At 50.1% G+C, this 21,580-nt stretch overlaps 9 protein-coding genes across 9 annotated transcripts; 5 read left to right on the top strand and 4 right to left on the bottom strand.

Moving 5' to 3' along the window:
* Positions 1–1,048: 1,048 nt before the first annotated feature.
* N7447_008177 (protein kinase domain-containing protein) lies at positions 1,049–3,316 on the top strand (the record flags this gene model as incomplete). Its single annotated transcript, XM_057232439.1, has 1 exon — positions 1,049–3,316. The coding sequence occupies one exon, from the start codon at positions 1,049–1,051 to the stop codon at positions 3,314–3,316; it is 2,268 nt and encodes a 755-aa protein (XP_057081981.1).
* A 220-nt stretch (positions 3,317–3,536) lies between these two features.
* On the bottom strand, positions 3,537–5,023 carry gel6 (putative 1,3-beta-glucanosyltransferase; the record flags this gene model as incomplete). Its single annotated transcript, XM_057232438.1, has 4 exons — positions 3,537–4,532; positions 4,581–4,630; positions 4,684–4,845; positions 4,900–5,023. 4 exons carry the CDS (start codon positions 5,021–5,023, stop codon positions 3,537–3,539), a joined length of 1,332 nt encoding a protein of 443 aa, XP_057081980.1.
* Positions 5,024–6,464: 1,441 nt separating this feature from the next.
* On the top strand, positions 6,465–7,318 carry N7447_008175 (uncharacterized protein; the record flags this gene model as incomplete). Its single annotated transcript, XM_057232437.1, is given in 2 exon segments — positions 6,465–6,817; positions 6,829–7,318. The coding sequence occupies 2 exon segments, from the start codon at positions 6,465–6,467 to the stop codon at positions 7,316–7,318; spliced, it is 843 nt and encodes a 280-aa protein (XP_057081979.1).
* Positions 7,319–7,495: 177 nt separating this feature from the next.
* N7447_008174 (uncharacterized protein) lies at positions 7,496–7,684 on the bottom strand (the record flags this gene model as incomplete). The annotated part of the gene is made up of 1 exon (XM_057232436.1): positions 7,496–7,684. One exon carries the CDS (start codon positions 7,682–7,684, stop codon positions 7,496–7,498), a length of 189 nt encoding a protein of 62 aa, XP_057081978.1.
* A 1,328-nt stretch (positions 7,685–9,012) lies between these two features.
* On the top strand, positions 9,013–10,749 carry N7447_008173 (uncharacterized protein; the record flags this gene model as incomplete). Its single annotated transcript, XM_057232435.1, has 2 exons — positions 9,013–9,646; positions 9,698–10,749. 2 exons carry the CDS (start codon positions 9,013–9,015, stop codon positions 10,747–10,749), a joined length of 1,686 nt encoding a protein of 561 aa, XP_057081977.1.
* Positions 10,750–11,360: 611 nt separating this feature from the next.
* On the top strand, positions 11,361–13,202 carry N7447_008172 (Sds3 domain-containing protein; the record flags this gene model as incomplete). The annotated part of the gene is made up of 3 exons (XM_057232434.1): positions 11,361–11,405; positions 11,455–12,018; positions 12,087–13,202. The coding sequence occupies 3 exons, from the start codon at positions 11,361–11,363 to the stop codon at positions 13,200–13,202; spliced, it is 1,725 nt and encodes a 574-aa protein (XP_057081976.1).
* An 853-nt stretch (positions 13,203–14,055) lies between these two features.
* N7447_008171 (HHE domain protein) lies at positions 14,056–14,772 on the top strand (the record flags this gene model as incomplete). Its single annotated transcript, XM_057232433.1, has 1 exon — positions 14,056–14,772. One exon carries the CDS (start codon positions 14,056–14,058, stop codon positions 14,770–14,772), a length of 717 nt encoding a protein of 238 aa, XP_057081975.1.
* A 189-nt stretch (positions 14,773–14,961) lies between these two features.
* Positions 14,962–15,802, bottom strand: N7447_008170 (uncharacterized protein; the record flags this gene model as incomplete). The annotated part of the gene is made up of 2 exons (XM_057232432.1): positions 14,962–15,225; positions 15,341–15,802. The coding sequence occupies 2 exons, from the start codon at positions 15,800–15,802 to the stop codon at positions 14,962–14,964; spliced, it is 726 nt and encodes a 241-aa protein (XP_057081974.1).
* Positions 15,803–16,699: 897 nt separating this feature from the next.
* On the bottom strand, positions 16,700–20,701 carry N7447_008169 (putative AT DNA binding protein; the record flags this gene model as incomplete). Its single annotated transcript, XM_057232431.1, has 1 exon — positions 16,700–20,701. The coding sequence occupies one exon, from the start codon at positions 20,699–20,701 to the stop codon at positions 16,700–16,702; it is 4,002 nt and encodes a 1,333-aa protein (XP_057081973.1).
* Between the last annotated feature and the right edge of the window lie 879 nt (positions 20,702–21,580).

Raw genomic sequence — 21,580 nt, 5'->3', positions numbered from 1 at the left:
AAGAAGACATATGTTCTGAGTTCGTTATATTTGAAATATTCAACGGTGAAACCCAGGCACCGTACGTGATGGCAAAGGCACAAAGTACCATCAAGCCATATATACCCATGCAAACCCTGGAAAGTCTGGGAAAACCTTACCCGACTGCATCAATATGACATGAAGTCCAGCCGGAAATGATTTGGTTGATCTTTAAGGGTAAAAATACTAGGGACTTCAAAAAAACAAAAAGAAACGTGGTTCCAGAGGGGGTCGAACCCTCGACTTTGGCGTTATTAGCACCACACTCTAACCAACTGAGTTATGGAACCTTGTATATATCCAATGCCCCGGATTAGATTTTAATAACTTTGCAGTACCAAAAACATGTTTTGCAATCCGGTTTTTGGTTCCATTTTCAAGGCTTCTTATTGTTGTTGCTACCCGCCCTGATCCAAATTCTGTTCTACCTTTAACATTCGCCCATTCCACCATCTGAGTGCTCACTGAGAAATATACGAACATTACTAAGCATGCCCTGAGTACCTAGTAACTCACTGGCTGACCACCCTGTGCTGTGAAATACTTAGACCCTGAGCGCCCTCATAAAGCACCCCGATCGGGAAAATCGCGAGCCTAAAATCTCGTATATAATGCTACATACAGTCTTTATGGATCTTCCTAAAGGGGATACAATTATTGAACTTTCAAGCTCCTTGCAACCGCATTTGCCGTTGCAATAAATCCAATACATCGATCTACGGTGCATATGACAGTTGACATGTTATCTCTACGCCAAAGATAAGCCTCTAGCCCTAGATTGGCTGAGAACAATGAGTTTATGCCAATTTCAACTAAGAAACTATGTATGCTCTTGTACTTTGTTCAATTCTCAAAAATAAAACCATCTGATTCTCCATATTGGATACTCCTTGCGGTCGAGATAAGTTATCCACCAGTAGGCTTCCATTATTCTCCCCACCGTTAGGTGGAGACCAACATTGACAGCCGCACCGAACCGATATACATTATATTCCTCCTTTCCCCAAATGTTGTTTCTGCAAATGCAATGACTCACGAACACAGCTCCCTATGGTGGCCTGAGGAGCGCATTAAATCAACCCTCGACACAAAATATATCCTCAGTCGTCTGCGACCAGAGAATATCCCACGTCTCTTCGAATTACCAGATTGGGGCGAAGGATTGACCAGTGGGACTTACATGGAATGGATCCTCACCAAAGCCGGCCGTGTCTTTATGATCCTCGATGCTATCGGTATACCCGATCGGATCTTCGCGCTAGTAGATGAATCATGCGACGACGATGATCTACCCGTCGCTCAACATAGTGTCGATTTACTCCACTTATCTCCCGACGGAGAAGATCTCGCCCTCGAGACGAGTTTCTTTCATGCGCAGTGGCGCTTCCTGGTTCGTGGGATAGCGGAGGGAGAACATGTCGTCTATACCGAGAATGAGGGTGTTCCTGTCGAAGCGGTGCGCACAAACACTAGTGGAATACACGGGCGTGATGATACGGTCGACAGGGTTGTCCTCGCCGGCTCGGTCTGTCGAGTCTATATGCGGACTCAAGTGCAAGTCGGCGGCGCACCGTATTTCTTCTCGGCGGACGAGGTTATCGCTGAGATCCGCAATCTAAAAAGACTGTCACACGAGCATATCGTCTCCGTCTACGCCTCGTATCTGAAAGATGACAGTGTCTCGGTGCTGTTCACCGGCGCAACCGCAGATCGAAACCTACAGAGCTTCTTGACAGACGCGCCGGTGTCCTTCAAACGACTAGAAAAAGAACAACGTCGCCAGATCTTGATCACCTGGCCACACTGTCTGGCATCTGCAGTCTGCTGGCTTCATGCACGAGGTCACTCCCACGGCGCAATCCGTCCATCCAACATCTTCATCGACGCAAACTTCCACATCTGTCTCGGTCAATTCGAAGCACTCGACTCCCTCCTAACTCCACCACATGTCAATGACCTCGAAGCATACAATTACTCTGCACCAGAGCGCTGGACTCGTCCCACAGCTCCGGTCCAGCAAAACCAACCACAACCTACACAAACCCTCCTCCCCTCGGGAGGACGTACAAAGCGCAGACAACGACCAACCCGTCTACCTTTATCCCCCTTGAACGAAATCGGACCTGCATCTGCAGACACAAGACCAAACTCAGCCTCCTCAAAACGAACAGTCATCCGCATCGGCCTACCAAACTCCCCATCCCATTTCTCCCTCGCCTTCTCATACTCCTCTTCGTCCTCAGGTGCATCCTCAGCAGCATCTTCAATCTACACAGACGCAACAGCAACATCCCCCCAACCAAAGAGACACCGCCTCACATCCTTCTGGTCCAGAACCACCAAAAATCTAAGACCCCCATCAATAATGTCAACCTCCACATCCTCCTCGTCAACAACACAATCCTCAAACCCACAAACATCCCCAACCTCCCTACCACAACCGCTCCGCCCCTCAAAATCAACCCAATCCCTAACGCCATCCATCACAACAATAATCCCCCCCCATCCATCCTCCGCCCCCTCTTCATCTATACCAGACCCCAACGCCCCAGCAGACATATTCTCCCTCGCAGCAACAACCCTCGACATTTTAACAACCCTGCACAAAAGAACCCTCACGTCCTTCGCGACGCACCGCAGCGCCCGAAACAGATCTGCCGGACGCGGCGGCGGGATAGCAGATGCGTCATTCCATCTTGCGCGAAATGCAGTACAGGTTCAATCGTGGATTGCATTGTTAGAGGGTGATGCGTTGAAACGGTGTCGACGGGATAGGCGGTCTGATCGGGTTTTTTGGGCTGTGCCGAGGATGTTGGTTGTAGTTAGGTCTATGCTTGATCTTGAAGGGGGGAAGAGACCGCTTGCGAAACGGGTTAGGAGGGGGTTTGCGGGTGCTGTTGAGACGGGGGGTGGGGGGAGGAAGATGGAGGGAATTTTGCACTGTGGGAAATGGAAGGGCAAGGAGGGGAAGAAGGAGGATCGGGGTGGAGATGGGGATGGTAGGTTAGAGGATATTCGGGAGATGGGGGTTGGGGGGAGTGATGTTGGGTTTGCGGCTCAGGGAGCTTCCGAGTCCGAGTCGGTTTCGGGGTCGGTTTCAGAGTTTGATTTTGGATTTGGGGATGCTGGGAGTGAGAGTGAGAGTAATACTGAGGACGAACATGTTTTTGATCTTGATATTGAGGATATTGAGGAGTTTGAAGAACCTGACATACACGAGCAGGCCTTGCCCCAGCTGTATCTGCCAGAGTTGGATATGAACATTACTGGGATAGAAGGGTTAACGTTTAAATAAGATGTACGATAATGCCAGGATAATTCAAGCACTAATAATTCGTTTCTTGTGTACACTTCATGCTTCGTGAAAGACAAACCCGAGATAACATCTGTATAAAAACGGCACGCCGACTCCAATATATCATGCAGTGGCTCGACTGAACTCGTTTATCCCAAATGTGTGATGCATATCAATACAATAGAGCAACCAACAAGGGTCAGGAAGAAAAACAATAAAATCAAAGCCAAAGGGCAACAACACCCAACAAGCCAGACAGTACCAAGGATCCAGCGAGCAGGCGCTCGGTAGCTGGCGAGCCGACAGTCACAGCGTGAGCAGCGCCTTCCTTTGTTGCCGATTCAGAGGGGGATCCGGTTGCCTGGACCTTATTGATGTCCTTACCGGTCGTGGTGGAATGAGATCCCTTGGTATAGGTCTGACCTAAGGTAGGTAGCGGCGAGCTTGGGTCGATTGCCCATCCACCAGAGGTCGAGGCAGGGCACTCAATGCCGGTGAGGCTGGACGCGCTCTTCCGGTAGGCAGAAAGAGCAACACCGGTCGGGTTCAGAGTAGCCCACTGAGACTTGAGGTTGTTGAAATCAGGTGACACAGGCGTCGGGGTGCCCTTGCGGGTGAAGCCGTCCTCGATGGAGCTCGCAGTCGCAGTCGCAGCGTCGACCGAAGGACCATAGCTGATCAATCCATAGTCGTTGGTCTCCTCGATCCACTCGTAGATAATGGATCCAGACCAAGTATCAGACATGTGCTCACCAAAGATGGCAGCCTGGTCCTCAAAGGTGCGAGGTGAGGGGGTGTTACAGCCGGTCTCGGAGAAGAAGATAGGGATGGGGTAATCAGTGGCATTCTTCTGCAGGATATTGTATCCAGACTTTTCATAGCTGGACGAACCGCACCACTCGTAGGCGTTCAGCGAGTAAAAGTCCAAGCGATTGGCTGCATCCTTGTCACAGGCCATGTAGTTCTGGAGCATAGGTCTCAGCTCGGCAATATCGGCCGCAGAGTAACCAACGGGAATGTCGCGATAGCCCTTCTTATCACGGTAGGCCTTGATGTCACGAGCAGCCGCCAAGACGTAGGGAGCAGCCGCCGAGCCATCGGCCGTGGTGAGTACCTCATTTCCGACCAAGACACCGGCAGTGTTTTCGAACTTTTGGAATTCGTCGAGCACCGCCTTGAAGGCATCAAATTGGGTCTGATTCCAGTGAGGCTTGGTCTGTGATCGTCAGTATATGGGATCCACATGAGGGGCAAGTGGACCTACCTGTTCGATCTGGGTATTAAAAGTGTCCAAATCGACGAAGAGGTGGATTCCTAGACAATGCATCAATATGCATCTAGACCCTGGGAATTGGAATCAACCATACCAGCATCCGCCAGTGCCGACATACAGCCCTTGTGATCACCATGGGGATCCACGTGGTACACACGGATCGCATTGGTGCCCAGCTCGGACATCCGGGCGATATCCCGCTTGCATTGGGCAGTGTCGATAAGCGGGTCACTTGGGGTAAGCTGATAAGCAATGCCTATTCAAGTCAGTCAGGCAACATACACGGAGTGAAGTGTAAGATCCTAGGTACCTTTGATGTAGAACTGAGTTCCATTCTCGTAGAAGAATTTGTTGCCGACAGCCGAAATGGGCGAGATCGCGCCCACTGTGGCCTGTAGGCCGAGTAGCAGCACCAATGCCAGGGATGAAAACATGATTAATGCGCAAGTAATGAAGATATAATAAACTAGCAATGGCTTGAAGGGAAGAAAAGAAGAAAAAAAGTCCAGATGTCCAGGTAATTTGCTGAAAGAAGGACAAGTGCAATGCAAATTTTTAAGGGAAAGAGCTGAAACACAAAATGGTTGTTCCTTGATTTGGGACTGTAGCAACCAAATCTGCAGGGTCTAATCTAGCGTGCTTCATTCCATGCCTTATTTACATTCCAGATTGTTTTGGAAGGTGTATAAAGTAATGTTAGACTACGAAAATAGTATTTCTGTAAATATCAAATGTTGTTGACTGTTGGTTGTTTACTGTTCCTAGGGGCCCAGCCCTAGTTCCCATGTATCACACAAGGACATCAACGGAGTACTCCGTCCAGACATACGGAGTACTTAAGATGTGCACATGTGCAGTCCCTGAATATTAAATTAAAATTACAAGTGCAATCTCACCGAATATTCCCCCTTGTCCGGAACCTGCCGAGTTCCATAGCCCCCCTATACTATAAATACTCGGGGCTTGAGACATGTTTATAAACTACTTTGGTAGTACATACATGTAGACGGAGTACATGTACTATCATTATGTTGTGTGTCGGACATGTATTCCCCATCTCAAACCCGGTCAATCACTGCTGTTCTGGATCTTATATCCACTATTACTGGACATGGGAAAGATAGTCCTTTTAAAATCCTGGCACACGGCAGCTCATCGATCGGCAGAATTGAAATTTTCTGGGAAATTCTCTATGTTCACGAGACACGTTGGGCCGATATCAGGGATGAAATCAAGCATGAACCCCTAATGCATCTAATAACCCGTATCAACGCTAGCAATAACGCTATACGATCCATTGAATCTTTTTTGAGTTCGCTGCCACGTTACCCCACTGGGCGGTTTTCGGCGGTCGGGCTAGAGCGAGGTCCTTGCGAGATAGCTATTTTTGTGAATATTTGGACTATTTTGAGATGGGTGATGAGAGCGTAAAAGTTAGTAGGTAGTGGGTAGCAAAATCATGTCACGTCTCTCTACCAAATTGCGTTATGTTACTCTAATAGCAGATCTATAAACGTCCCTGAACAAAAGTGCAACAGTCCAGACTCCTTCCAATCTCCACTCCTCCACTTCATTCCGACATCTCCACCAATAATCATCGCCATACGCAGAGTGTTCGTCAGCTAGTGGAGTCTTCCATTGGGATCGTCTGGGCTGTCCTGTGGACTTGGCACCCGAAACGGGAGAGTCTGTTGATGACGTTTCCGCAAAGGGGGGAAATATAATATCTAGCCCGGATCCGGCCCTTATTTTTTTCTATGGACTTCAACTTTAACCTGTAAGCTGGTTTTTATATCTCGACATGGTTCTATAACCTATCCGATCGTCGATGCCCCAAAAAATATATACCTGGAAAACACACACAGATCATCCACAATGGCCTCCCCATTCCACATCTCCCGACACCAACAAGTCGAGCTAGAGCGCAATGAGGCCTTCCGAGTAATGCGAGAACAACTTCGCCGCCAAGAGTGCGGTATGGAACGACCAAGCTTCTGCGCCGGCCATCGACACTCCTGCACCTCCACCGAACAAGAAACCTTCCGCCTCCACCGCGATATCATCCACACCCTCCTCGTCCCCCTCTTCCTAATCAATCACCAAGCCGAGCGCATCGCAGCCCGTACCCTCCCAACCCAAAAAGGCGCCGAGCCCGAACGCGCATTCCGCGGTGAAGCCCGCAGCGCCTTCGCCTGGCTGAACTGCATCCTCACAGAAGAACACGACTGGTACCTCACAGCCCGCTGTCCAGCCTGCATCGTCCATCACGTGCTACACTCCGAGCCGACAATCCGATTCGTCACCGTCGCTTCCCAGCTCGCAGGTGCCCGCTCCGGATTCCAGTGCTGGCTGAACGCCCTCGAGACGGCAGTCTGCGAAGACCCCTTTGGGGCGATGCTTTCTGGCCGGATATCGAGGAGCGCGCTGCCCGTCTGACGGACGGCGTGCAGCAGCTCGTTCGTCAGTGTTACGAGCTCAGTGTGACACTCGATAACCCGGCTCGAGTGAATCCGTCCCTCGCAAAAAACCCCATGCCTGTCTACGGTAGTCGATCCGCCTCCTGCACAATTCCTCTGAAGCCTTCGAGTTTCGCGCGGAAACAGGTCCGTCTCACACGGGAGGAGCAGAGATATCGCTCCTCATTTTTGTGGAATTGCTCGGAGATGACACAGCCGCTGGCCGGCTGCACTACTGCGACTCGGTCTCGCCGTCGGTCGCTAACTTCATGAGAGGAATCTGTTGGGTTATGGTGGCGAAACTCTCGCTGTCATATGAATTCTCCTCTCAACCAACCTGTCACCGATCAGGGCGGTTTTCCAAAATCAGCCTTTCTTTGCCGAGTGAACTCGGGATTCGACAAAAGTATCTACGGAACTTGTGAATCTACCGAGAATTCATCGGGGATTTCAGATGTCAATTCCCCGATCACGGAACACATGGCTCTCAACGCTCCACGCGACCGAGGCCAAATATGCAAGGGTCGCGGATCTAGAGTCCGCTGTGATGCAATCGGACCCAGAACCGTCGACGAAATCCCATCGTCTCGGGAGATATTCCTTGGAAGGTTCCAAAGTTGGAATCGGGCTACCAGGCATGATGTTTCATGTCGGGCATCTATATATATATAATTTTAATCATAATCCATCAGGGTTACTATCAAGTAATGCGAATGCACTTAATATCAGTTGACGTGTACTCTTCTATTTGACGGGGGATTTCCAGGGTTATATATATTAACCCTAACAGTAAACCCCACGTTGCATCTTAAATTTAATTCATATGGCATGGTCAATTAAATGCCAATTAATCTACTGCCGTGGCAATATACTCTATGTGAGACGGTGGAGTAGCCGGAGATGGGAACAGGGAAGCAAACCAGATCGAGGCGCACAGTGGAAATTAAAACGGTGTCAACGTCTAGCCTGGATCTGAATAATATGGGGTTGCCTCTCGGATTCTTAAGATTTCATTAGAATGCGAACTTTGCTGCGAACTAGGCATTGAACCGATGTATTATTAGATATTTATTGTAGCCTATGTACACAATGGTTGTATGTGTTAGTATATGCCCAACCCCTCAGACCGGAAACGGAGGACTACATGGAAAGTTGGAAGTTCTCAGTACTTCATCTAGGCCCACGCTCCACAGCCAATGTGTGGTACCGGCGACTTGTGAAACCAAAGGCTCAGGCCGCATTGGGGGAATAATGTACAATCTTAGTGCTATGCTTGAGTCTGGTTCGGGTAATGAGGACTTCAAGTAGATTCAGATTCATATTATATTCGACTATATTTCATACATTATTCAAGTGTCCCAACTTGCACCCGAAAACGATCGTCCCTCCCCCGTGGAGCCCAGACAAAAGTCCATCGGTCTAGACTACATTTATACACACAACTACATATACAATAGAACTTGCATTATTATACAATTTTATTTCTATCAGGTTAGTTTAATATAAAATTCTATAGTATTATATCCCTTACAGAAAAAAAAAAAAAAGGAAAAAAAAGGAAAAGGTGGAAACCGATGACTCCATGACTTGGAAGGTCTAGACTTGCCTGACCTGAAGAGTCTGGCCCCAACCCTTGCCCCAGTTAGTACCCAGTACATGGTCTAGTGCCTATTCGCCCGTATTATGCTCAAGTACCCAATACCCACTCTTCCCTTCCCGTCAATTTCCATAATTCACGCCCTCTTTTGCTTCTTCTTCTCTCTCATCCCTTCCTCTTTCCCTCCCCCCTCAAAATATCCATCTTCTAAACGTCAGATTCGTGACCCCCCTTTTAGACCCGGTCATATTTAGGTCATCTTGCCATTCGAATGATTTGTACCGGTCATCTTCCGTCCGTTGGATATATCTGAATGACTTCCTCGTGCAATGGAGAGTACTGGTCCGTCAATCCTTCTGACGATCACACCATGCATGTCCCACCAACAGTGAAACTCGACACAAGAGCGCATCTCCCTCAGCAATCAGATACACAGGAAACTCTTAACCCTGCCAGGGTTCGCCGACGAGCTTCACAAGGATCTCTTCGGGCCAGACCCTCACCGGTATCTCGCTTTCTCTCTAAGAGTAGCGTGGCCGTGAACTTCCCATCTTGGGATCAACGAGCCTCGCCTCGCTCACCTGGCTCGCCCTACCGTCTGGATTCTCGCCCTCGGTCGGTCGACTCTCGTCTTCGTCTTTCAACCACTGTGTCTCGCGGGCCGAGGCCTTTGGCTACTTCAACCGCTTGGGACTCTCATTATCAGTCCGAATACCCCGCTACATTACCCCCCACGCCGCCAGACGAGGATATCCACGTTGCCTGGAACCCCAAGTCCGAGATGATGTTGTTTGATTCACACTCCCACCCGGGATCCATGGTCATGATGGACAACCCGAGTGTGGACAATTCCTCTGCAACCGGTGCTTCGGACACACTTAGCAGCTCATCCGATGGACTTTCTCATAGATCCTCCAGCTCTGGAGGCAGCCCTGGGCCCCACGATGAGATGGACTGCCAGCAGGACATGGGCTCATGGCTGGATCATGGCATCAACTTGACTGGTAAGCTTTCCGCACATCCGCTGCTTAAGATCAATCACTGAACTTTTCCAGCTTCATCACTCGCACTCTGCAAGACACGAGGCGAGGCCGTCAAAATCGTTTCCCAGACACTTCCATACCCTAGAACATCTGATCAGACAGCATCAGTATCGAAAACCGACAGTGTTTTCTCTTCCATTGTCCAGGCTGTCCACAACCACTTGCAACCTGGCCAGTCACCCTATATCAATATCACCCACGCTGTGCCGGAACAATTCAGCCTTTCGAATCTCCCCCACTCTCCCCCCAGCACTCCTCGTTCTCCCGCTGCTACCGAGGATTACTTCAACTCCACTGTTTTCTCCAGTGCGGCAGTTGTGGGTGCTTACCATGATTACCGTGGGCCCCTCCAACGGCAAATGTCCCACGCCCCGATGCCCATTGTTCCCCCTCGCAGCGTTCACATCTCGGTCCTCGAGCGCTATCTCCCCCCCACCTCCGCCCAAGAGTACCGTGATCTGTTTTGTCGTACCCGTCCATCCTTCCTCGTTGACCGTCTGAGTGAGCTATCACCGAATGGTGGCTCCCTTCTCTTTGTGTACCCAACCAAGAAAGGTGCATCAACCTTCAAGTCGCAGTACCTGGGCCCCATCCTCGACCCTCTTCTCCGCCAACTTGTTGTAGTGAATGAGTTGTCCGCAGATGTGGGCCGCTATCTTGGAAAGCTCTCATCCGTCTCGCAAATGGATGACTTTGCCACCATGAAGGCGAATATCGTGGCACTCTGTGAATCATTGAGCGATAACGATTCCTCCTCCCGATTCCACGTAGCCGATGCTGGCCGCGGAGAGACCCACCTCGACCGCAGCCTTTGGGCCGAGTGGTTCATCCACCAGGAGAAGGCCCGCATGAAGGAAGTTCTCAGTTTGTACTGGCAGAACGGCCGTCGCTCATCCAAGAGCGCAAGCTCCGGATGCTCCGGCATGATGGGCAACAAAGAGGTCACATCTTCTGGCCTCCTGAGTGAGATCTGCGATGGCATCCGCAAGCGACGCTATTGCGAGGACAATGAGCCTCGTGATGGTATCGAGCTTGGTGTCTTTGTGATTCGCCGAACGAATTAGATCGTTGCAGCACTGCTAGATCACTTTCTCTCCCTTCTTTCTCCCTCTTTTTCATTCTTCAACCCTCTTCCGCAATAGCATATTTTAACAAACGGCCTTCACAAAAGATGACATGGGACCCTTGGAGGTGTCCCCGGTGTTGGGATTTGGATTTTCCGGTGCGAAATAATTTCGCACCCTTGCATGAACTCGTTTGGGGGTTCCATTCCCGCGAACGTTTTGAATGAACTATGAATACCCCGGTTGTTGTTGGCGATTCGGGTTTTATGATTATTTTTTTCTGTCTTGATGACAGGTATAGATATACACGATTTAGCGGGAATATATCTGCTATTAACAACATTTTTCTTTTTCTGTACTCTTAAGATATCACTGGTGTAAGCACTTCGTATATGTAGGGGTCATGCTTCTGGTTTCGTCAGGCTCTTGTTAGGCATCACCGGGACGTACATATTGTCAGAATACGCGTTGCCTACACTATCGTAGTGTAAATGATATACCAATGCGGATTAATCATGTTGGCTTTTTCTGCTAGATTAACGGTTTGACAAGTGAATATTATGCCGAAGTATATAGCTCAAGATAGCTGGGTAGCTGTAGTCTGAATTACAATGAACACCAATAGAAGACGGGAAACTGGAGTATCTCAGTCCATTGTATATATTCTTCTACTTCCCCCAATCAGTTTGTCTTAATTAACATTAGATTATCCATTTTCTCTATTCATTTTCTCTTCACCTTGTCTTCACTACGTACCTATTCTCGGGGCGGCCAAACATTCTGCCGTCCATATTCGACCGTGACCCACCCCTCCCATCTCATCTTCCTTCGATCACCTACTCAATGCAATCTACCACTCTTTCTCGTCCACCCTCGCCACATACAATGTCTTACCATAACCCTCCGCCCCTCAGCCCCGGCGGTGGGGCTGGTGGCGCGCCCTCGAAACGCGACAAGCGACGCACCGCGCTCCAGGAACGGCTCCAGGAACTGACGGCGCAGTTCAGCAATAACCGGGACATCCAGTTTCGTCAGCAGTTACACGCACTCCAGTGCGATATGACTTTGATCAACAATGCTGATCCTTACGTGACTGGACCACTCCCGGACTCCGCGGAGAGCATTGCTTCGCTGATTGAGGAGACTGTTGGTGGCGGCAGCAAGTTTGCGAAAGAGATGGCTGGCCTTGCTGGATCATGGTATTCCAGATTTGTGCAGCAGGTTAATGAGATTAAGGAGAAGAGAGATGCAGAGTTGGTTACAACGATGGTGGGTTTTATGCTTTTCTCATCTATAAGGAGCTTTCCTAATCAGTGACTTTTTTTTTTCTTATGCAGAACAACTATAACAACGTTATGGAAAGACAACAGCGGGACCGGGATTTCCGCACTTACTTCGCACAAGAAGAATTCCGTCATTTGTCTTCTACCCTTCGAGAGCGATTGATGCAGAATATCTCCGGCAAGCGCGCCCGTCTGATGCGTGAAAAGGAGCAGCTCGATATCGCCGACACCAATGCTCTGCTCCTCCACCCCAACCAGTTCAGCATCACAAACCCCGCCAGTCCTGGTGGTATCCACAGTAATCGTAAGACTCGGCATACGCGTCACCGCGTTGACCTCGACGAGCTGGGCAACGGAATTATCACGGATTTGAACAAGCGCAAGCGCAAGGCTCCGGAGGACGACAATGGGTCGCCTGCGCGGGACACGGGCGATGCTACGCCCGCGAAGCGCAACAAGGCCGAGGTCACAAAGGAGCAGGTGGCACCTACCTACTCGATCCACTCTCTCTTCACCGATAAGGAACTCAACGCACACGCAAACCAGGCACACCTGGCAACCGTCCACTTCTTCTCTACCTCCAGACGCCCAGACCACGGATCCGGGGCAGTGACGAACGGTAACAATACCGATGCTGAGGATACCCCCGAGGGCACAGGCCACGAAGACAATGGCACACCGAGCGCAGCCGATATGATGCGCACCGCCAGCCACAACTTCCATGCTACCCGATCTACCCGCACAACCGCCGTGCACAGTGCCCTGAGCGCCCTAGCTGACCTGGCCGATAAACCTGCCACCCGTCCGATCCTCCCATACCACGTTCTCTCTAACCACCACGCACGGCCAAACGGCAACGCGCCCCCATTGACCTCCTTGATGAACGAGGAAGTCGACGACGACTGCGCGCGCATCAGCCGTCTGTCGAGCAAACCACCAAACTGGATCGACGCATCTCTAGTCGAACTCGTCGCTGCACCTCTTCCTGCCCCCTCAGAGTCGGTTGATGGCCACCCAGCCGATCCCGCGGTCTTCAGCCAGCTGCACCCGGATTTCTCCCCCGCAATGGGTATCGACTGGACTCCTACCGTTCACCACCCCGGCTTCGAGATGTTCCAGCCTGCAGCGATGGAGCGCGAGCGCAGTCGAAAGCGGACCCGCAATCACTGAGTATGCACATGAAGTTTCGGATGTACGTTTAGATGGGATGGGAGTTTACCGCAGGTCGCGGTTATGGATTACCCTTTATCAATTGATCTTAGCTATGCTGTGAGGGATGGACCTCGGAGGTGTTTGGGATTTTATACTTTTACTTTTTCTGTGTCTATTGCCTTTTTTTTCTTTCCGGGCTCATGTTCGCCCAGACGTGTTAGGCGTTGGGAATCTTTGAACACACATAGTACTTCGTTCATGCTTGCCCCTATGTTGGGCAGTACAATTTACATGGATACCTTGTTCTTTGGTTTTTTGTAATATCGATTTAGGTGGCTATATATATATATATATATACTGATCGTAGCTCATCACCTCGGCCAAGGGGTGTTTTGCCCCCTGGTCAGCATCACATTTGGTTAATATTATAGGCCAATGCTATTCGATAGAAGGATATCTGCAGCTCACATTGAGTGTTTATATCTTAAATGATAAACGCGTTGATGACGGGCTCGAAGAATCCCTCCAGGGCTACATTTTCCACCAACACTGAGTCCACAAAAGTACAGTCTACTATTTTATCCCATCCAACCATCTAGAAAGCTTCGATTCCTAAAGTGAACATGGAAAACGAAGCTCACAGTTATGATCTATGAGAATCAGGTTTAATCTGTCTTTGGCCTTCTGGTGATTCTCTCCAGTGTAAAATTGTTCATAGTTATTGATATCAACTAAGGGCTAGCATATCATCATCATGACAACAACGGAACTCATCACCGACTATTCTATCAAGTAGACTTTCTCAACAATATATCCCCCAAACGACAGCAAAAAACCAATCCTCCAAGCATCAAACAACACCTCCATCCTCATGCTCCGGCGCGTCCTCGCCATCCACCCTTCCATCCCCAGCCTCCCAATGACAACAGCACGACCAAAAGCTGAACACCCCAAACCCCTCTTCAGCGGCAACATCCCAGCCTTCCAATACTACACCGAAGATATCTCATCCCCAACAGCCCACAGCCGTATTATCCCAGCCGTAAAACACGAACACTGCGAACTCGAATCCCACAGCCACAAGATTCTCTCCTCAACAAAGCCAGACCAACAAACCCGCTTCCAAAACCAGTTCGTCTGGGAACTAGCTCGCCATCTAATCGGTGAGGAACTAGTGGTGTATCCAGCCATGATCACCTCTCTCCCGGATGGACAGGGAATAGTAGATAAAAACAGACTCGAGCATCGCGCCGTTAAACATCAGTTGAAGACTTTCCAGGAGTTATCGTCTACGGATCCGAGGTTCGTACCCACGCTTAAAGGGCTGATGCGTGATTTGGGGATTCATGCTAGACACGAGGAGGCTGTGGATTTGCCTAGGCTTGAGGAGTTGTTGTCTAAAGATGAGAGTGTGGAGTTGACCAAGTCTCTGGATCGAGTTCAGATCTTTGTTCCGTCGAGAGCGCATCCGCTTGCGCCCACTGAGCCGTTCTTTGAGACTGCTGTTGGGCTTTTGACGGCACCGATTGATAGGTTGGCGGATTTGTTTCGGAAGTGGCCTGATGGGAGGGAGAAGGGGAAAAAGTAGGGTTTGGAAGAGATTGTTAGGAGAGCATGGTTTGAGTGATTTATGATACCAAGTTAGACACGAAATATTCAATTCATAACACCCTGGATGTATACCAAGTCCATTCAACTACTAATTAGAATACTCTAAACTGAATACAAATTAACCTCTATCTTTTCAACACACTCCAAAGCCACTCTTGTCACAGTGTCACGCCTCCACAGCCACAACTGCCGATCCCATCGCGCCCAACCGATGCCCTGAAGAGCTAGAAGAGACAGAGCGCTGTAAGCGACGCAACTTCCCCAATCGGTTCACAGTCTCGATCGCAGATTGCTGCATCTCGTCATCACCTGACGAAGATCGTCGTCGCTTCCACGCTTTACGGAACTGGTGCTGCTCCTCATCCTGTTGTCTGTGTCGCATAGATAGGAAACCGACATGGGCTTCCTTTTCCTCGCTGAGAGCCTGGACCTGAATCGATAAATTAGTCCATGATTTATTTAGGAACAAATTGGAAAGGCGATGAACCCGACTAGAACAATACAATAATGATAATGTAGAAAAACAGAAAAAAGAAGAAACTTACATAGGATAACCAAACCTCCTGCTCAGAACTCCACGCCTTCTGACACCTCCCCAACTGCCTCTGCGCACGCACAAGCTCCCTCTCCTGCTCATCCGTCCACCGATCCCGACTGCGGATAATACTCGCCCAACTAACAGCGCGATCAAGCTGTGCCCGAGTCGGACGCACCTGGCCGGAATAGCATGCTCGGCTCTCGGAAGTCGAATCCGACGGGGCTGGGGTATTTTCCGATGACTGGGTTGGTTTGTGGTGTGCGTCGGTGTTCACCGCTACCTGTACGGGACCGTGGACGTCACTGTGCATGAAGATCGTTTCATTCTGGGTGTTGGTAATGGAATCTGACAGGATGGGGTTCTTTTCGTTGAGGACTTCCACAGGGGATTTGCCTTTTAGACTTGTTCGGCGTTTCCAGGGGAGAGATAGGGGTGGGAGGGCTCGGTGGACGATTGTGAATACCGACATTGTTGGGATCGATACATAAACTATATGTATGAAAGTGGAATAGAAGAGACGGAAGTAATAGTATATACTTGGTATCTTGGTTCGTCTCTGGGAATGATCTTATATCGCGACACTGCCCTTTATAAATAAATTCCTTTGCCTCCCAAGTGGTACTTCACGATCCAGACCGACACCCAAGGGACGAAAACGCTTGCAGGGACACCTCGCAGGTACCTCACACGGAGGTGGGGAATGCGAGGCTCTCCGGCTTCTGCTTGGCTGGCCACGCGAGAAGTATACGATCGTGCAGGTGCGGGTTGGGCTGGTTGGTCTAGATGGCGGCGGACTGCAGGTTGGTCGGGACTTCAATGTAGATTGTGTTTGCTTTGGGCTCGGTTTGACAGTTTGAAGGATTGGTGTATAGTCGTTCCATTAGGAGACAATGAGACTTGACGTTGACGTTGATATTGACTTGGTTGGTATAATGAGCTGAACTGGGTTGGTTCCGTATTCATCTGCGATTAATCCCGGATCCATCAGATACTCGGGGAAACAAGGGATCTTGATGCAGGAGACCTCCGTAGTTGGCTAGATACATATGTTCTAGATGCGATATACACAGGGTGTTCGCAGATAAAGTCAAGGATCCCCTTCCGGGATTTGGTACTTCGGTCATGTCGAAAACTTGGAAGTTATAGTATACAGTACCCCCTTCATATCCGACGAGACTAGAGAGGCCTAAACTAATCACGGGCATAACGCCAAAACAGCCCAAATGCTGCACACAAGCCTAACCAATAACCGTGAGGGAATCATAACCAAAACAACAGATCCAAAACAAAACCATGACGCCAAGTGCTAATCGGATATCCAAAAAAGTACATAAGATAAAAAGAAGGCGAAAAAAAAAATAGACGCTCATCGCCATGTATCCACCGAAGTACCCCGGCTCGCCTTGGCCTTTCTTTCCTCTCGGATCTGCTCGCCAATAATGATGCTAATGAGTCTCCGGTGCAGATCAGCTTCTGTCCAATCGATCTGTCCGCTACCACCATATTGGATATCAGCCCGAGTAAGTTCCTGGGCAAAGCGATCAATGATGGCAAACTGGATCTCTGTGATGGGCACCCCGTGATGACCATCGGAGGTCCATATCCAATCACCGATAATGGCAGCCCGCCCTGGGGAATCGTAGTATTCAAAGCGCTCGGGGTATCGCTTGGCAACTCGGTAGATACGACGAAGCGCGGCGTAATGCTCGTCGGAGAAGTATCCGAAAAGGGCAAGTGGTCGAGGCCCTGGAGACCCCCCATGCTGGTTCATTGGCTCTGCATTTTCGTTCTCCAAGAGATCTTGCGAGACACTCCGCTCAGAATTCGCCACCTCTTCTTCTAAGAGGTCTCGAGAAACACTTCGCTCGTGTGTTAGGTCCTCCTTTTCCATTGTAGGAATAAGATCTTGCTGTATCTGGGGAGACTGAGATGAAGATGACCGCCTCCAGTGGCTCGCAGGCGATTGGCTTGCCTGCTTTGAGAGCGGCTCATCCTGGAGATGGCCGTCAAGCTCCTTCGCAGATTCAATGCCCGCGATTTCCTCTTCATCTTCAAAGTCAGATGCTTCCTCCGGAATAGTACTGACACTTGAACTTCGGTCACGGGTGGGGGCTTTTAGCCATTGCGGAGTGAAACTGGTTATTTTGCTGAACCAGGATGATCCTGGCTCCTCCCTATTGAGCTGTCGAGGCTGTGGGGTAGAGGCAGAGCCGACGTTGGCAGATTCTGATTGACTGAGTGCAGCATCGAAAACGCTGCCGTTGTCATGGTCTTCTTCCAAAGCGTCTTGCATGGGTGGGCTTCTTTGGACAACCTTTGGAGATTTCTTCCCACCGAGGGACGCGATTTGTGGACTGGGGACCCGTGGACTGGGAGCATCAGGGCTGGACTGGGAGAGAGGTTGTAAACGAATATGCGCTGGAGTACGCGATACCGCGTCCTTCATGACAGGTTTATTGATTGGTGAATTCTGTGTCTCTGATGGGCGGGCGAGTACACCCCGAGGCGTGCTCGTTCCATTGTAATACCGCGCGCGATTTGGTGTATCCTCTTCCGCAAGCAAAGCAGACAAATCGACCTTTTGTTCACGGAGCTCGCGAACTTTGGACGGCCCGAAGCGCGCGGCATAATTATGTTCCGAAGTAGCGTAAGGAGATGAGCTTAAGTAGTCTTGATCAGCGGAAATTGGAGCAAGGTTGCCCAAAGGACGTGCAAACGGCTGCGGATTAGACTCAACATCCTCCTCCTGGGACTGTTGTGAAATATGGCTGTGCTCGTTGGCTTCGAGTTGCCAGATGTCATCATAGCCATCATCCTCATCATCCTCGGGCTCGGGCTCGGGCTCTGGTTCAGCGTCAGGTACATATGGCGATGGTGATGGCGATGGCGCTGGTTCTGGTTCTGGTTCTGGTGCAGGATCATTCGGCTCTTCATCAAACCCATTTCTGATCTCAGACTCAGATCTTTGTTCATATTCAAGTCCAATGTCCCCATCATTTTCCGGCGCATTCTCATCGCTATCAATATAGACGACCGACCTCGAGTTTGAAGCCATCTGAGCCTGGCGGCTGACCGCTTCTCGTTCAAGTTGCCATTGTGCTTCCCGATGTGCCTTTTGGTGGGAGATCGGGCTTGGCTGCATGGTGTTGTTGAGCTTGGAATGTGAGAGTGGGGTGTATTCTTCTTGCTTCTTGATCTCATATTCGAAGGGTTCATCATGCTCCTGCTCTTCCAATTCTTCGTCATTGAAATCGTTATAGTGACGTTCTTCCTGTTCTTCCTGCTCCTCTTGGAGACGTTGCTCCTCGAGACGAGATGCTGCACGATCTGCTGCTATAGCCGCAGCCTTATCTTCATCGGCGAGCATTCGACGCATAGCAAGCTCCTGTCCTAGCCCCATAGCAGTTCGGAGTTTCCGCTGCGTTTCAGCGTTGAATGTGCTGAAAACACCCTCCAACCGACGTCTTTTGTGACGAGTATTACTCTTACCTGACCACTCGTCTGCTTGAGGCCTAAAGGGACCTTGCAGGGCCAAGCTTAGACGAACAAGTTTCGCTAAACTGGTGAATGTCCTTTTCTTCGGAACAATTGTTGGCTTAGCGGGAGATGACGCGCCAGGGAGTTCAGGGTGGGCGATCTCATTCATGTAGTTGACAGATTGCTGTTCAATCGCATGTACCGTGCGCTTTTCCGGAATATGAGACCCGAGATTTTCGTATAGCCTAGCATCTAGGCCTGTAGTGACTGGACTGGATGACCTGTGAGCGCGAGAATCACCTCGCAGGTCTTCGATCGTCCCGGGAAGTTTGCGTCTCAACCGGTCTCCGACTTCCTTTGGTTTGGGACCCCCGTTCGTCGCAGCGCTAGAGCCGAATCCATGCTGCTTGGCTGATGGGAGTGTATCAAGGGAAATCATAGTGAATCCTTCACTTTCCATGATAGTGTCAAATTCATCGTACTCGTCTGCGGGATCGGTTTCGGCATGATGGGTTTCTGTCCTTGGGGGGTGATTCACGTCGACTTGTCGGGTTTGATTTTCTTCGTCGGCCAGCGAAGATGTGGGGGTCGGAGTGGGATATGTGCGTGGTTGTGGGCTAGACGTATTATGAGAAGCTCTCGATGACATTATTGCTCTCTCGCGTGTAGGTGATGGCATTTTAGAAGGGGTAGAGTGGATGTTTTCATCATCCAAAAAGTGATGTTCCGTAGCTCCGATAACAGGCGTCTCCAAACTCGTTCGACCGTACTCACGGCGAATATTGCTAAGATCTTCCGTGATGGGCTCTGTTGGGTCAGGAAGCTCTGCAATTGACATGTCCGAGTTCCCCCAAGAGTCGTCTTCGGAGTCTGCATCCCCTACGAGATTCAAGGGACTAGCGTGCGCATTGCTCCCAGCGAAAGAGTCCGTCGGACTGAATCGTTCTTGGTCTAGGCCAGCGTTGCTAGTGTAAGCACCCGTGGGACTGAAGCTTCGGTGGTCCAGACTAATTCCACTAGCTCTAGTATCCATCGGACTGTATTCGTGTTGACCCAGATCAGCTTCATTGGTTATGGTGTCCATTGGGCTGAATTGCTGGGTTTGGAGGACATCACTATTGGGAATGATATCCATCGGACTAAAGGTGTGGTCGTATTCGCCCGTCGGTGTTGGTTGGTCATCCAGCAGCTGGAAATCTTGTAGTTTGGGTTTTGGCGTGCTCCGGGGTCGGCCTCTTTTGCGCGGTTGAGAGTCATTAACTAGTAGCCCAGGAGTATCCCCCGGTCCAGGAGTATGTCCCGGTCCAGGAGTGTGTCCCGGTCCAGGAGTGTGTCCCGGTCCAGGTGTATGTCCAGGGCGAGGGGTTTGTCCAGCGCCTCCAGGAAACGGGGAAAAAGTCATGTCAGACTTTCGTGGACGACCTCGCCGCCTTAAGGGCGTCTTCTCCTTCAATGGACTCCTCTCATCCTTCAATGGTATCATCGTTGTCATGGTCGAGGGTTTAAATCGTTTGCGCGACGGGCTACCCCGGTTCTCGTCATCTTCATCTTGTGTCGCTTCGAGCGTGAGTCGTATGCGCCACGGGCTAACATTTCCATCCTGAAGCTTCTCCGGAGAGAGTGACCTCTGCCGGCCACCATTGAGCTTCATTGTCGGTGACCCAGGGAGTATGACATCGTTGAACTGAATCGAATGCGCGCTTTTTGCGGGACTGAGACTGACGCGCGGTCGCGGTCGCTTGGCCGGGGTTTGTGATTTCCTGATCATAGGAGACATCCAGCTTTGGCGCCCTGAGAAGGGTTTAATCGGTGATGAGATCAAGTACTGGGCATCGCCTGGAGGACCTAGGATATCGGGGGAGGAGCTCTGGCTGCGCGACGAGGCCGACATGGCGGACTCATGCGATGGAACGGGAGGCACACGTGCCGCCAAAGGGGTGGAAGAGCAAGGAATACGATAATGCAAAAAGCACGGTGAGTCTCCTAACTATCCACAGTTTTTATGATACAGAAATAAGAGAGAAAACGCGGGGCAGCCATAAACAAGTCTCCCGATTCGGTACGAAAGGGCGGTCCTCGAGGTGGTTAGGTAAGCAGCCAAACAAACGGCCTCGGGGGTTTATTATCGGACTTCTCTTTCTTCCCCCTTTGTCTTGAAACATATGTGGAGATGTGACAATATACTTCGATTTGCCATCGCCTTGCTATCGGGTCAAGTCTCTACAATTTTCCATCAACGGCATCCACACTGGGCACTTACTTCAATGTCAGACCGCAAGTTCATGTTATGGTCTTAACAATGGATTTAAGATAAACACTGCGATGGCTTTTTGTCTTTTTGGATCTCTTTTTGGATCTCTTGGGAATTCAAGAACAACAATTTCCTTGAACAGTGCCTCGCGCATGTGCCGAATCAGCTTCAAGCGTGCAATGGTGGTCGGATACGGATGTTGACTTATGAGGTACTGGTATAGCTGGCCACAAACATGTGTGGTTTTGGTATCGTAACCGCGCTTAGAGTTGTGAGATATCATTTTTCACTGGCGATGTTGGAGACTTCGAACTTGGCTTCAATCGTGGCGAAGAGCTCAGAGTAACGTGGCTCTATATTTGCTTTGTCGACATCAGGTGTGTTCATCGTTTTCAATCCAGGATTTACTGCATATCTTCTCCCAAAGCAAAGGAGTGTCTGAAATCTGGGATTGTAGCAAGAACTCTAAACACCTGATGGCGCAGGCCTGAGACGTACGGTGGCAATCCGTAATTCCAA

The sequence above is a fragment of the Penicillium robsamsonii genome, assembly GCF_028829455.1.
Source record: "Penicillium robsamsonii strain IBT 29466 chromosome Unknown utg000005l_segment0_segment0, whole genome shotgun sequence".
NCBI lineage: Eukaryota > Fungi > Ascomycota > Eurotiomycetes > Eurotiales > Aspergillaceae > Penicillium > Penicillium robsamsonii.
This window is presented reverse-complemented; position numbering and strand designations above follow the sequence as displayed.